Below are 15782 nucleotides of genomic sequence, written 5' to 3' on the forward strand. Positions count from 1 at the left end.
CATCCATCCGTCCGTCCATTTTTTTCCGCTTATCCGAGGTCGGGTCGCGGGGGCGGCAGCCTAAGCAGAAAGGCCAGACTTCGCTCTTCCCAGGAGATCCCGGCGCTTACCAGGCAAGCCAGGAGACATAGTCTTACCAACACGTCCTGGGTTTTCCCCGTGGCTTCCTACCGGTTGGACGTGACCTTAACACCTCCCTGGGGAGACGTTCGGGTGCCATCCTGACCTGATGCCCCAACCACCACATCTGACTCCACTCCATGTGGAGGAGCAGCGGCTTTATTTTGAGCTCCTCCCGGCTAGCAGAGCTTCTCACCCTATCTCTAAGCGAGAGCCCCGCCACCCGTCGGAGGAAACTCATTTCAGCCGCTTATACCCGTGATCTTGCCCTTTCGGTCATAACCCAAAGCTCATGACCATAGGTGAGGATGGGAACGTAGATTGACCAGTAAATTGAGAGCTATGCCTTCCGGCTGAGTGTACCATTCAGCTAAATTAGTCTTTCTCAAATGGTGGGGCGGGCCCCCTGGGGGGTGCTGTGCAATGCCAAGAGGGGACACTTGTGACCTCAGGGAACATGCTTTTTTTTTCCATTACAGAATATGAATATGTGTTTGTAGCACTTGGCTTCACTGTAACCATGGTGGGAGACGAAGAAAGGTTGGGTTTGTTGTTTCCTTTAATGCTAAAAAAAAACTGCATATTTTTATGCAGGGGTATAGTTATAACAATTTTATAGACAAATTATATTTAGTTATAGTCACTGTAGAGAGTGAGGGGGCGCTAAATATTTCTTTCTTTCTAGGGGGGGCACAACAGAAAATAATTGAGAAGCACTGAGCTAAATAGACATTTATATGAAAAGATAGGCTATTTATCATATCCAAAATTCGCAAAATGTCAGCGGCTAAAAGTGTATCTGCTCCTCACCTTGTGGCAGATTTCTGTCTTGACCTCCTTGAGGGCACGGTCTGAGAAGACACAACCGCAGCTCTGCAGGTAGCAGAACCTGAAGATCAAAACAATCAGGAGCATCAAATATTGTACATTTTTGGGCCTCATCTACCGTAAAGCGTCTACTTTTTTCAATGCTTTGAACCCTGCGTTTTTTTTGTTAATCTGTGGATTTTTCTTCCCTGATGACCATAATGCAAATAGTTAAAAAAAAACAAAAAACAGGCAAAGACACGGATAAGTTATTGTTTGTGCTAAAGCGCCATCTTTTGCACGAGTTTACTCATTGCAGGTACTGCAGTGCCTTTTTGTTTAGACTGAGCTTTCTTTTTTTTTTTAAGGGTAAACTGGGTAACAAATGGCACACTGACAAAGCTTAACCTATTTTACTATAACAATCTACAAGGTTAATATAGGTTGCTTCTCTTTCTTCCCCTCCATTTATCTGCTTTCTTTTGTATTTCAAGTTATCATTACGTATATGTATTGTTGCATTTGAACAACTGTATTGTTGATAATAGAGGTAAATTATTGGTATTGCTCATTATCAATAGTGCTATTTCTATTGGTATTTGTATTGATCAATTTGTAGTGTAATAATGCTTGTTGTCATTTTTGTATTATTATTTATTTCGCGAACTGCTTCTTTGCTATCACTTTTACCATCATGTGTGTACATATCGTGTTTGCTGATGTTGCTCTATTGTTGTGTTTGCTGTTGTTGTTTTTGTCCCTCTGTCTTATCCCCCTCTTATCCCCACAATTTCCCCCTCTGTCTTCCTTTTTTTGTCTTTCTATCCCCTTTTGCTCCGGCCCGGCTGCACCAAATGATAATATAAATACATTTAATAAAGTCAAATACAAATAAGGCAACAAGAATAGTATCCCAGACTTTTCTTTTGAAAAGTAAGTCTGAACAGCCGATATTGGCATCTACATCAAAAATATGATTTGCCTGAGAAGCTGGACAGGACAAAAACTGAGCTTTCAACCGGAAGTACATGTGCCGTTCTGTCTTCTAGCCGTCCATAGCGTCGCTACTTGTATGGATTCTTCATTCATAACTCCAAGCAACACTTGTAAGTTTTACAACATAACTAAAACAATTCCTACTTAGTAAACTGTCCCATATGTGACGTTTGTAAGAGTGATTTCATACATATTTGTACATGCTATCGTAATGTTATGAAGCTAACACCGTTAGCAATAGCTAATTGCTTGTATCCCGTCATGTGACTTCTTCCCGTATGTGAAAAAAAGCGGAGGTCAACCAAGCCAAGATGGCTGTTGTACAGCATAAGCGCCCGAACTCCCAGAGCAGGGGTAGGGGACCTATGGCTCTAGAGCCAGATGTGGCTCTTTTGATGACTGCATCAGGCTCTCAGATAAATCTTAGCTGACATTGCTTAACACGATAAGTAATGAATAATTCCGCTGGTAATCACAGTGTAAAAAATAACGTTCAAAATATAAAACATCCTCATGCATTTTAATCCATCCATTTTCTACCGCACCAGTTCAAGAAGTCGCATAATTGGTAACAAGTATTTTATTTATTATTGGTTAGCTGAAGAATAACAATGTTGTTTAAAATAATAACAGACTTATTGTACTCTAAAAGTGTTGTTATTAATTAAAAATGCATGCCTTTGTATTCAGTGTTAAAAAGTATTACATGGCTCTCACGGAAATACATTTTAAAATCATTGGCTTTCATGGCTCTCTCAGCCAAAAAGGTTCCCGACCCCTGTCCCAGAGTATACGAAGGGCCTAGATCTTCCTGCCAAAAGCAGGTACGAGCAAAAAATGTAACTATGCAATGGAACACATTTAAACTTTAAAAAAAAAATAGATTTGTTGAGTGGTGTCAAGGATTATCTGTCTGTAGAGTTTGTGCTGAAGATGTCATTCGACACGACCAAATGAACGAAAACTTGGAAAAGCATATGGCTTACAACTTCTTTGCTTGTAGCTGGGTCAAGGAAATTATTATCAAGACTCTCCCAGATAAATCATGCATTGTTTTTTCACGGGTAAGGTTGCATTTCATGATTTAACTTTGCGTCTTGCGTCTATGTAAACAAACTAGCACACAACTGCTACACACCCGTGACTGCATATTCATTTAAAAATAAAAAGTACATAAAGTACCAATGATTGTCACATACACACTAGGTGTGGCGAAATTATTCTCTGCATTTGACCCATCACCCTTCATCACCCCCTGTGAGGTGAGGGGAGCAGTGGGCAGCAGCGGTGCCGCGACCGGGAATCATTTTTGGTGATTTAACCCCCAATTCCATCACTTAATGCTGAGTGCCAAGCAGGGAGGTAATGGGTCCCATTTTTACAGTCTTTGGTATGACTCAGCCGGGATTTGAACTCACGACTCAGGCGGACACTCTACCCACTAAGCCACTGAGTGACAAACAATTACTGAATCATCACCATACTTGATTTTTGTCTTGTTATCATACTCTGACACAATGTGTACAAAATAAACAAAAGGGGAGACGTAGAAGTACCTTTCCTGACAAAGTATTATTGAACCTGACTTTCTGGTTTCAGTCTGTTAAAAAATAAAAAACAAACAATACCATGATAATACTTCAATGGGAAATATTAAACAAGTATATTAAAAATCTATCAAACAGTCATTTAAAGAAGTGATCACTGCAAACTCTTGCGTTCTTCGACTTTGCTCCCTTGTATTGAAATGCGTGCCTCTCTTCTTGCTGTCCTTTGTAAAATTTGGCACTTCTACGCCGTTCTTGATTACCCCTCGAGGAACTCTAAAGAAGCATTTAATCCTTTTGCGATTTGAAATGTTAGAACAGCCGAAAACATCGCAAACATAGGGCTTTTTTCTTCGGACGTGACGTTATGTAAATCCAAGCAATATGCTAACATGTTTCCAAGTAAATACATTCATACATACACATATATAGTCCGTACAATACAACATTAAAGGTTTGCGTGTACGATACCACATGCAAACTTGACAGCACACACAAAGCTGATCTACTAAGCTTGTGTGCTGAGGATTATGTCTCTTCAGCAAAATAAGGAGAACAATCAATTTAGCGTGTCTGCCTTCATAAATACGCAGATTATTCACTAATCATCAGAACGCCCAGAATACTGGGAGGAGAAGATGCAAATACAATCTTTATTTAGTATGTCTAGAAAGGACGTGCAAACTAACACAGCTGGGCAGACAATAATGTGTTCTTTGTGTGTGTGTGTCAACATAATTAAACTGTCCTTGATAAAACATAATAGACGCGTCGTCTGTTCAGCAATATCAATTTATAATTTCATAGTTGCTGGATGACTTAGGGGGATGATTAAAATAAATCAATGTGTTTTGATGTCTGCTGTTTTTTTTTTAGTGATGTTAATTTTTTTCTATTTAGGAAATATATTTTTACCATACTTCCGATGTGAAAAAAATGTCTTGCAAAATGCATTTTCTTGCGTATGGATCATTCCAAACATATGAAAGCGCAACATCTCTGTGCTAAAATTAGTTTCTGTTGTACATATATCATGATTGCTGTTTTTCAACGACATTGCAAAAAAGTAAGGTTCTAGAGCAGGGGGGTCCAAACTTTTTCCACTTTGGGCCGCAGACTGAAAAATCAAAGCAAGCGGGGGCCATTTTGACATTTTTTTAATTTTAAAAACCTATACAATATATGTATAACCAATATTTATTTCGGCCTGCACTCAGGCTTGATCCCGGGGACCCCAAAGGGTTTTGGTCCAAAAAATATGAAAAATGTGTCAGTATTATTTTGTTTTAATATTATTCAAGTTTTAAATCTCCAGATCAACCTTAGGTCCATCTGTCAATATAATGATTTTAAAGATTTAAATTGTACGCTCTTTTTGTCAAATAAAACCCTGTTTTTTGATGAAAAAAAAACACAAAATAAGCAAAATTATTACAAAATATTTTTTTAAGTGGAATATTTGAGATTATATAATAATTGGAGCCTTAAAAAAGTCAATAACTAATAACACCATTGATTTTAATTCATTATTATTTTTTGAGCAATGACACTTAAAAACAAATCATATTAAAATTATTGGGTATCCAAAAGGGTCCTACTCATTAAAGTGTTAAAAAATAAATTATACATTTTTTTACCGTTTACTTTTAACACAATAATCTCGAGATCAAATTCAGATCGTATAATCTGTCAATTATACGTTTGATATGTTTTTTGTTTGTTCATTTTAGGTCCTTCTTTAAAAAAAGCTCAGTTTTTTTACATGGCAAACACAAAATATGTAACATTTTCCCCAAAAAATATCTCAAAGTGGAAAATTTAACGTGACGTTATTGGAGCCTTGAATAGGTCAATAATTCATAATGACATTGATTTTGATTCATCATTATTTTTTAAAGAAAGAAACAGCCTGCATGGCAGCTTTGTGTTATTAGAGTAAACATTGCAACATTTTCTTGTTACACTTCAACCGTTGGCTCCTTTATATCACGTTTGACGCTTTAAAAAATTTTCAATCGTATTTTTAAAATGTGCCGTGGGGCCGTTAAAAAATTACCTGCGTGCCGCAAATGGCCCCAGGGCCGCACTTTGGAGACCCCTGTTGAGCATAACATGAATGTGCAGTACATGGCGAAGCTGCTTAGTGGTACACACACAATCCTCACTGAAATAAGGCGGTCGGAGCACTTTTGGACTTATCAATTGTACATGAAGTCTTAGTAGATCACACGCAACACACCTACTAATAGTACATGCATTTTTTTTTTGTTTACACACGGTATTTGTATTTTAGTCGATCGGGCCCATTGTGCTTTCATGCATAATATTCCGTTGTGTAGCGCTTGTTGTTACCTGTGCCTGCCGTTCATCTCTAACCCCACAACAGGGCAAATAAACATTCCACAATGGACGTCTTCATATCTGTCTCCTTTGGTGTTCCTTCTTTCTCCCTCCCATTCCGGGTTATCAGTCAAGTTGAGTTCTTTTATGTCCTATAGAACAAAAAAGATCAAATAGTTCCATATAATTCCAAGTACTAATTATGGACACAATGTGTCCATACTCAGCATTTAAACATACCTTAGTTCCACGGATATGTGTGACAGCCTCAGCATTCGGTCTCTCAGCAGACTTATCCAGAAGATATTCAATGACTGAATCTTTGTTATAAAGCCTAAAACAAATAATCATTTTGGCTTAACGCAGTGTAGTGTGCATATTTTAACAATTCAAAAAAAATCATACAATTTCTCTCACCTTCCCAGTTCACAGGAAACAATTGGACGTCTGAGTTTCTCCTGACTTAGGGCACAATATTTCCATTTGGCAGCCAATTCTGCATTTTTGTCAACCTAGGCGAAATTAAGAAACCATCAGGGATTTAACAAATAAATCGATGTATCGATTTATATTCCTTAGATTCAACTAAATTGATCTGCGCTCGGCAAATTTGCCTTCCGGAAGATAGCTATCAGTCCAACATTGGCCATCCATCCATTTTCTACAGCTTGTTCCGTTCGGGGTCGCGGGGGTGCTGGAGCCTATCTTGTTTTAAAAGGAAATCAAACAATCGAAAAACATTGGACTTAAGAAAGGCAGACTTTATATGACACAATACTTTTATTGATCAGGATATTAAACGATATTCAAGTCTGTCTGTGCTGTCGTCGCCATCAGTCGGCAAAAACAGGAATGGCGGATAGCGAGGAAGGTCACAACAAATGTAAACGCCATAAGACAATAATATATATTACAACACGACAACTTTCATCTACAGCACCATTGCAAAAGCCACAACAGAATTATATTCAAGCAACAAAGTAAGGCTGGGCGATATATCGATATACTCAATATATCGCGGGTTTGTCTCTGTGCGATATAGAAAATGTCTATATCGTGATATTCGAGTATACGTTCTCACACAGTTGCTTTTAGCTGCTGTCATTACACTACAGGCTCTTCCCACTCTTTCTTGTCTCTCCTCACAGACAGCAAGCGCATATTCTCACATACGTCACAGAGAAACTGGAAATTGTGATGTATCATGTTGTATGCATGCATATTCCAAATAAACTTTGATTGATTGATTGAAACTTTTAATAGTAGATTGCACAGTCCAGTTCATATTCCGTACCATTGACCACTAAATGGTAACACCCGGATAAGTTTTTCAACCTGTTTAAGTCGCGGTCCACGTTAATCAATTCATTCAACTCAAACTAAACTCAACAGTCAAAATGGTTGATACTTGTTTTTGCTACAAAGCTACATACTTTATTTTAACTCACTGAAACATTTTGGATCATATCGTTCTAAAATATCCTCGTCCAGGAATCGTATCAGCAACCACAAATTCCTGATCGAATCAAAGTTAAAACGAATCGAACACTGCTTCAAAAAACATTGACCGAATCCACTTTATGATGACATTTAAACGACACAAGCTCTTTTGATAAACATCGAGCAGTGCGGCTTCATAGCTTACCAAAGCTGTACTAAAACATTTTGATTAATTTTTAGCGCGGTGTGTAATAATCTATATTTTTAAAAGGAACATATACAATTTTGGTGTTGTTTACTTCCGTCATATTGCAGTCTACACGTGTCTCGTATGTATGACTACCATCTGCTGGTCACACTTACCAAATAAAATCGCGTTGAGGTCAGTAACCAAAAGTATTCTGTGCATCAGTGGTTATCAACTTTTTTTCAGTTCAGTGATGTACCCCCTGTGAACAGTTTTTGAACTCTAGTACCCCCTAATTAGAGCACAGCATTTTTGGTTGAAAAAAAGAGATAAAGAAGTAAAATACAGCACTATGTCATCAGTTTCTGATGTATTAAATTGTATAACAGTGCAAAATATTGCTCATTTGTAGTAGTCTTTCTTGAACTATAAAACTTGTTGAAAAATAAAGAAGTGATTCAAATAAAAATAAATATTTCTACACATAGAAGTAATCATCAACTTAATGTGACCTTTCTGGGGATTGTAATAGAGATCCATCTGGATTCATAAACTTAATTATAAACATTTCTTCACGCAAAAATAAATCTTTAACATCAATATTTATGGAACATGTCCACAAAAAATCTAGCTGTCAACACTGAATATTGCCTTGTTGCATTTCTTTTCACAGTTTATGAACTTGCATCCATATTTTGTTGAAGTATTATTCAATAAATATATTTATAAAGGATTTCTGAATTGTTGCTATTTTTAGAATATTGTTTAAAAATCTCACGTACCCCTTGGCATACATTCAAGTACCCCCAGGGGTACACGTACCCCCATTTGAGAACCACTACTGTACCGGGTTATAAAGTGCACTGTTGAGTTTTAAAAAATGAAAGGATTTTAAGCGCGCTTTATAGTCTGAAAAATCCGGTAATATTCGTTTATCTTGTTTATATCTCACACTTTTTAGCTCTCGGTCCTGAGTTTTCTTGGGTTACCATGAATTGATTGACGTGGACCCCGACTTAAACAAGTTGAAAAACTTATTCGGGTGTTACAACTATGCGGAATATGTACTGAACTGTGCAATCTACTAATAAAAGTTTCAATCAATCAATTCAATCCCGGGCTCTGGATCTTTCTATGTGGAGTTTGCATGTTCTCCCCGTGACTGCGTGGGTTCCCTCCAGCTTCCTCCCACCTCCAAAAACATGCACCTGGGGATAGGTTGATTGGCAATACTAAATTGGCCCTAGTGTGTGAATGTTGTCTGTCTATCTTCCTGTGCACTTAAGATGTGACTTTAAGGTTTTACTACTTACGTATAAAATACTACACGGTCTAGCTCCATCCTATCTTGCCGATTGTATTGTACCATATGTCCCGGCAAGAAATCTGCGTTCAAAGGACTCCGGCTTATTAGTGATTCCCAAAGCCCAAAAAAAGTCTACGGGCTATAGAGCGTTTTCCGTTCGGGCTCCAGTACTCTGGAATGCCCTCCCGGTAACAGTTCGAGATGCCACCTCAGTAGAAGCATTTAAGTCTCACCTTAAAACTCATTTGTATACTCTAGCCTTTAAATAGACTCCCTTTTTAGACCAGTTGATCTGCCGTTTCTTTTCTTTTTCTTCTATGTCCCACTCTCCTTTGTGGAGGGAGTCCGGTCCGATCCGGTGGCCATGTACTGCTCGCCTGTGTATCGGCTGGGGACATCTCTGTGCTGTTGATCCGCCTCCGCTTGGGATGGTTTCCTGCTGGCTCCGCTGTGAACGGGACTCTCGCTGCTGTGTTGGATCCGCTTTGGACTGGACTCTCGTGACTGTGTTGGATCCATTATGGATTGAACTTTCACAGTATCATGTTAGACCCGCTCGACATCCATTGCTTTCCTCCTCTCCAAGGTTCTCATAGTCATCATTGTCACCGACGTCCCACTGGGTGGGAGTTTTCCTTGCCCTTATGTGGGCCTACCGAGGATGTCGTAGTGGTTTGTGCAGCCCTTTGAGACACTAGTGATTTAGGGCTATATAAGTAAACATTGATTGATTGATCTGTGTTGGCCCTTCAATGAGTTGGCGACTTGTCCAGGATGTACACCGCCTTCCGCCTACATGCAGCTGAGATAGGCTCCAGCACCCCCCGTGACCCCAAAGGGACAAGCGGTAGAAAATGGATGGATTAGGTTTTTGATGTTTTGTTAAGCATTGGTTTATCGTTGACTTTAATTAAATACCAGCACCTCGGTGTGGTAAGTTTGTCTTAGCAACTACTATTTAGAAAAGAGAAAGTAAGCGACAGGTAAGTAATCATGCAAACTAACACTAACATAGGTTATATTATATAGGTTTATATTTAAATATCTGGCTTTGATTCGCTGGATATTTACAAAATAAGCAGACATGTTTATGACGCGTACGTTAGCTCCTAGCTACAAGCTAGTAAGCGACCCGGCAGTTTGTCCTCGTAACTCACCTTTTCGACTTTTTTGGGCCCTTTTACCAATTCGTGTCTTTTAGGAATAGTTCCCCCGTCGCATCCCATATTGAATGCAAAGTGAAAGTGGGTGAATGTTGATGAAGAAGCGCGGGGAAGCGTCGAAACGTCCCAGTCGGGGAAAACAAAAACAAGGAACACTTCCTGAACTCAACCGGATATCCGTTTTCAACGTATTCGGTCACAATTTCCACCTAACTTTTTTTTTTTTATATTCGTTATGGAATAAACTAATACTTGTACACCATTTATGGGCGTGTTTTGGTACGAATATGTGAGTAAAATACAACAAAATTAAAATGTTAATGTATTAGTAATTACAACAGGGGTGTCAAACTCAAATACAGAGTGGGCCAAAATTTAAAACTGAACAAAGCCGTGGGCCAAAGTTGAACAAATTAACATTTTAATAGGGACCCAAACAAGTTTTGCAATGAATATTGAACAAGCAAGGCTTAAATAGGGCAACACGGGGTTAGTGCGTCTGCCTCACAATACGAAGGTCCTGAGTAAACCTGGTATCAATCCCAGGCTCGGGATCTTTCTGTGTGCAGTTTGCATGTTCTCCCCGTGACTGCGTGGGTTCCCTCCGGGTACTCGGGCTTCCTCCCATGGAACAGGCAGAGCTTATATAACGTAATAGTGCAAAATCAACTTTCAAAAAACAAACGAAAAAACGTCAGTGGTATAGTAAATACAATTTAAGTAAAAAAAAAAATATTAATGCCTCTTTTCTATTTGCAGCCTTCTGAGGTAATTTTCAACATTAACTTTTTCCACAGGCTAATAAATTCGAAAATAAAATAAAAATGAGGTGGACGGGGGGTGTATATTGTAGCGTTCTGGAAGAGTTAGCGCTGCAAGGGGTTCTGGGTATTTGTTCTGTTGTGTTTATGTTGTGTTACAGTGCGGGTGTTCTCCCGAAATGTGTTTTGTCATTCTTGTTTGGTGTGGGTTCACAGTGTGGCGCATATTTGTAACAATGTTTAAGTTGTTTATACGCCCACCCTCAGTGTGACCTGTATGGCTGTTGAGCAAGTATGTGTGTGTGAAAACCGCATATATAATGTGACTTGGCCAGCACGCTGTTTTTATGGAGGAAAAGAGGACATGACGACATGTTGTGGAGGACGCTAAAGGCAGTGCCTTTAAAGCACGCTCCCAATATTGTTGTCCGGGTGGAAATCGGGAGATTTTCGGGAAGGGCACTAAACTTCGGGTGTCTCCTGGGAAAATCGGGAGGGTTGGCAAGTATGAGTATTAGCGGTGAATGTGGTGTTCCCGGCGGGCCAGCTCTAATGTTAATTTGATATCGCCTCAAGGGCCAAATGAAATTAAACAGCGGGCCACATTTGGCCCGCGGGCCACAGTTTGACACCCATGAATTACAACATCAATCAATCAATCAATGTTTATTTATATAGCCCTAAACCACCAGTGTCTCAAAGGGCTGCACAAACCACAACACAAACCACAACAACATCCTCGGTAGAGTCCACATAAGGGCAAGGAAAACTCACACCCAGTGGTACGTCGGTGACAGTGACAATGATGACTATGAGAAACCTTGGACAGGACCCCCCCAACCCCCCCTCTAGGGGTCCGAGAGCAATGGATGTCGAGCAGGTTTAACATGATACATAGTGGATCCAACACAACCGTGAGAGTTCAGTCCAAAGTGGATCCAACACAGTAGCGAGAGTCCTGTCCATAGTGGAGTCAACAGGAAACCATCCCAAGCGGAGGAAGATCAGCAGCGGATCAGCAGTGCAGAGATGTCCCAGTCGATACACAGGCGAGCGGTCCATCCTGGGTCCCGACTCTGGACAGCCAGTACTTCATCCATGGCCACCGGACCGGACCCCCTCCACAAGGGAGAGTGGGACAGAGGAGAGAAAGAAAAGAATCGGCAGATCAACTGGTCTAAAAAAGGGGGTCTATTTAAAGGCTAGAGTATACAAATGAGTTTTAAGGTGAGACTTAAATGCTTCTACTGAGGTGGCATCTCGAACTGTTACCGGGAGGGCATTCCAGAGTACTGGAGCCCGAACAGAAAACGCTCTATAGCCCGCAGACTATTTTTGGGCTCTGGGAATCACTAATAAGCCGGAGTCCTTTGAACGCAGAAATTTCTTGCCGGGACATATGGTACGATACAGTCGACAAGATAGGTTGGAGCTAGACCTTGTAGTATTTTATACGTAAGTAGTAATACCTTAAAGGGCCACATACGCTACTCTCATAACACTTTAATAAAATAAATTATTAAATAATACATAAAAACTGTGAGGGTTATTTGTTGACGAACCCCATGATGCAGAGAAGGAGGCAGGCATTTGGTAAGTAAACATGATTAAATTAAATACTAAGACAAAACCCAAAACCAAAAGGGTACAAACAAAAAGCGCGCACGTGGGCGGAATAACAAACTAAGGGTGTTCAGCATAGAAGCTAGCAAGAAACAAAAAGGGTCCTAGCGTGGAAGCTAGCGGGTAGCAAACAGGAAAAATTGGAAATGTTAACAGAAACAGCTTACCGCTACGACGACCAGGACAAAATGTAGCACGACAGGTAGTAGCTGTAACAAAACGACACGACAAGAGCAACATGTGGCAACGACAATACAATGATCCAGCAACCGACACAAGACAAAGGAGGTACAAATAGGAGCCGGCTGATTGGCAACAGGTGTGGCCAGATGCCAATCAGCTGCAACTGAAGAAGAACACAGCACTCAAGGAACAAGACCGGAAGCTGACAAAATAAGAGCACTAGACAGGAACTAAGGATAGGAAATACTAAACACACTGAGGAGGAACACAGCACTCAGGGAACAAGACAGGAAGCTGACAAATTAAGAGCACTTGACAGGAACTAAAAGACAGGAAATACTAAACACAGGAAACAGACAAATGCAGAGGAAAAAACTAAAACATAGACAAACTGCCAGGGGCAAGCCTGACAAAAACAACCAAAAGATTAAGGTTAAAAAACGACTAAAGTCCTTTTTGGACATATTTTTTGCAATGAATACCGTAAATTTAAATAAGTGTATTTTTTTTATTTAACTGTAGTCCTGTTAGTGTTTTAATCCTCACTAACTTCTTTAGTCATATCAGTCATTACAATAAAGTAGCTTGAGGTGGAAAAACGTTTACAGGTTGTGGGGTGGTCTCAGAAAATCAAAGTGGTATACACGTTTAGTTGTAGTTGCCAAATTTTGCCTCAGAGTGGCAGCACCTCTCCGTTGAGTTGTATAGTAAAGGAGTCCTGTGAAGCTGCAGTAAGACCTTGAGATGGAAATAAATGTGTGAAACTTTTATGCACATTAACCCCACTTTTTAAAAAAAGCTAAATGTTAATGTAAAATAATATATGGTATTTTTAGACAAAGCAATGTTCATCAACGAGAATACGTGGCGAAACAACAGCATCCTACTCATGACCTCACTCGTTCATAGCTCACTTGTCTATATAAGACATCTTGCAGTCGACCCTTAAACCCGCAGCTAGTAAGTGACATTAGGCCCGCTGTCCAAAGATGAAAGTTTCCTTCGAAGACAGTCCGACGAGCACTAATGAGATCTACTTCCTGTGCCTTGCAGCCTGCAGATTAGTTTACTATCGACAGCCAAGCCCAGTCATTAGTTTTGGGAATACCTCGGCTGAGACGCCTCCTGTGAGACAATCCTTGCGGAAAAAAGAAAAGCGCAGCATTGGATTTAATTTTGGCTCCGCCGCGCCATTTTTCCACCAATCTGCGCACACAGGCTGCTGACACCGCAGCAAAGTTTTAGCCAAATGCACACATTTAAAACACAGAATCATTCATCGTTTTGTTATGCCGCCGCGTTCGATCGGCTCTTCCTGTCATTGATAAATTGTGTTAAGCGTCTTATTGAATTTCCAGCCTTTCTCACACAGCGCTAAATGTTTAGTATGGATTTTCATTAGACGCAATGGAGTGAGAGCTCTGTTAGTAAACCGTCTTCGGTTGTACCCACAATAAGCCTGCTTTAGGTGCTAAGTGGGCCCAGGCACGGCATGACTGGCCAGAGTTGAGCACACGGAGTTACTGCGTTTTGGAACACTTGGAAGAGTTGGTCCAGGGGTTAGGGGTTCTTAACCCTTTTGACCCCGGGGTCCAACTTTTCCACTACAGAGGGGCTCAAATAATAACAAGAAATTTGTAATCTTATGCTTGTTTTGAATCATATTAAATAATTATATCCAACCAACCTAGTCGAATGATGCAAAAGCCTGTGTTTATTATTTATCTAACACATAAACCTTAGGCTTAGGTCAGGTTGATTATAAAAATACAGTCGTGGTCAAAAGTTGACATACACTTGTAAAGAACATAATGTCATGGCTGTCTTCAGTTCCCAATAATTTTTACAACTCTTATTTTTTTGTGATAGAGTGATTGGAGCATGTACTTGTTGGTCACAAAAAACTTTCATGAAGTTTGGTTCTTTTAGGAATTTATTATGTGTCTATTAATAATGTGAACAAATCTGCTGGGTCAAAAGTATACATACATCAATTTTATTATTTGGTTACATGTCCCTTGGCAAGTTTCACTGCCATAAGGGGCTTTTGGTAGCCATCCACAAGCTTCTGGTAGAATTCTTGACCACTCCTCTTGACAAAATTGGTGCAGTTCAGCGAAATTTGTTGGTTTTCTGACATGGACTTGTTTCTTCAGCATTGTCCACATGTTTAAGTCAGGACTTTGGGAAGGCCCTTCTAAAACCTTCATTTTAGCCTGATTTAGTGTGTTTGGGGTCATTGTCCTGTTGGAACACCCAACTGCGCCAAGACCCAACCTCCGAGCTGAGGATTTTAGGTTATCCTGAAGAATTTGGAGGTAATCCTTTTTCATTGTCCAAGTTACTCTCTGTAAAGCGCCAGTTCCATTGGCAGCAAAACAGGCCCAGAGCATAATACTACCACCACTATGCTTGACGCTACGAGTGGTGTTCCTGGGATTGTCATGATCCGCTACTTTGATCATGTCATATTTGGGTTTTTGTTCTGTTTTGTATCACATCCTGTTAGTGTTTTGTCTTCCTTAGTTCCTGGTGGCACTTCCTGTTTTGTTTCCGTTGCCATGGTTATGTATTAGGTCCACCTGCCCTGTGTTTTGTATGCGCACCTGCCTCCTTTTTTGTGTCCTTATTTAAGCGAGCCTTCTTTGTTTATTCGTGCTCGCAGTCTAAACAAATTTGTATTCCATGCAACAGGTGACGTCGCTATCTCGGCTTGTGAGAAATACCTTACGTACTTGTTAGCTTCCACGCTATTCCTCCCTTTGTTTATTTCCCTAGCTTACATGCTAGCGTCTTTGGTTCTTTCTAGCTCACATGCTAGTTCTGTTGGTTTTGTTGTTAGTGCCTTTGTGCAAGTATTTCTGTTCTTAGTTTGTTCTTTAGTACAAATAAATAATTTCTTACCTTTACGCTGTGTCTTATCCGACTGCACATTTGAGAGAACGCATCCGCATCACCACAATGCCAGCAAAAAGTCACATCACCTTTTCACTTCCAAACATATTGCTGGGTATTGTGGCCAAACAGCTCAAATTTTATTTAATCTGACATCACATGGACAATGATAAGACCTTCTGGAGGAAAGTTCTGTTCATTCAAACTTCAAGACTGTTTTTCCAGTGAAAAACAAGTATGTTCTCCAATCACTCCATCACAAAAAAATAAGGGTTGTAGAAATTATTGGAAACTCAAGACAGCCATGACATTAGGTTCTTTACAAGTGTATGCAAACACCACGACTGTATGTAATAACCAAATAAACTGCATAAAACGTGACTTATAACTAACAGACATAAATAAACTTACATT

At 39.9% G+C, this 15782-nt stretch overlaps 1 protein-coding gene across 2 annotated transcripts in view; it reads right to left on the bottom strand.

Annotated features, from left to right (window-relative positions):
• rtf2 (replication termination factor 2) overlaps positions 1–10073 on the bottom strand; it is a 35057-nt gene extending 24984 nt beyond the window's left edge. For both annotated transcript variants that reach the window (XM_061889569.1, XM_061889562.1), the window contains exons 1-5: positions 9901–10073; positions 6228–6322; positions 6051–6144; positions 5823–5962; positions 931–1009 (exon numbers count right to left, since the gene is read on the bottom strand). In XM_061889569.1, the coding sequence (XP_061745553.1) occupies positions 931–1009; positions 5823–5962; positions 6051–6144; positions 6228–6322; positions 9901–9969 (477 nt within the window). In that variant the 5' untranslated portion in view covers positions 9970–10073. The remainder of the gene's footprint in view (positions 1–930; positions 1010–5822; positions 5963–6050; positions 6145–6227; positions 6323–9900) is intronic.
• Between the last annotated feature and the right edge of the window lie 5709 nt (positions 10074–15782).

This window comes from Nerophis ophidion, linkage group LG02 (genome assembly GCF_033978795.1).
Source record: "Nerophis ophidion isolate RoL-2023_Sa linkage group LG02, RoL_Noph_v1.0, whole genome shotgun sequence".
In the NCBI taxonomy this organism is placed as follows: Eukaryota; Metazoa; Chordata; class Actinopteri; order Syngnathiformes; family Syngnathidae; genus Nerophis; species Nerophis ophidion.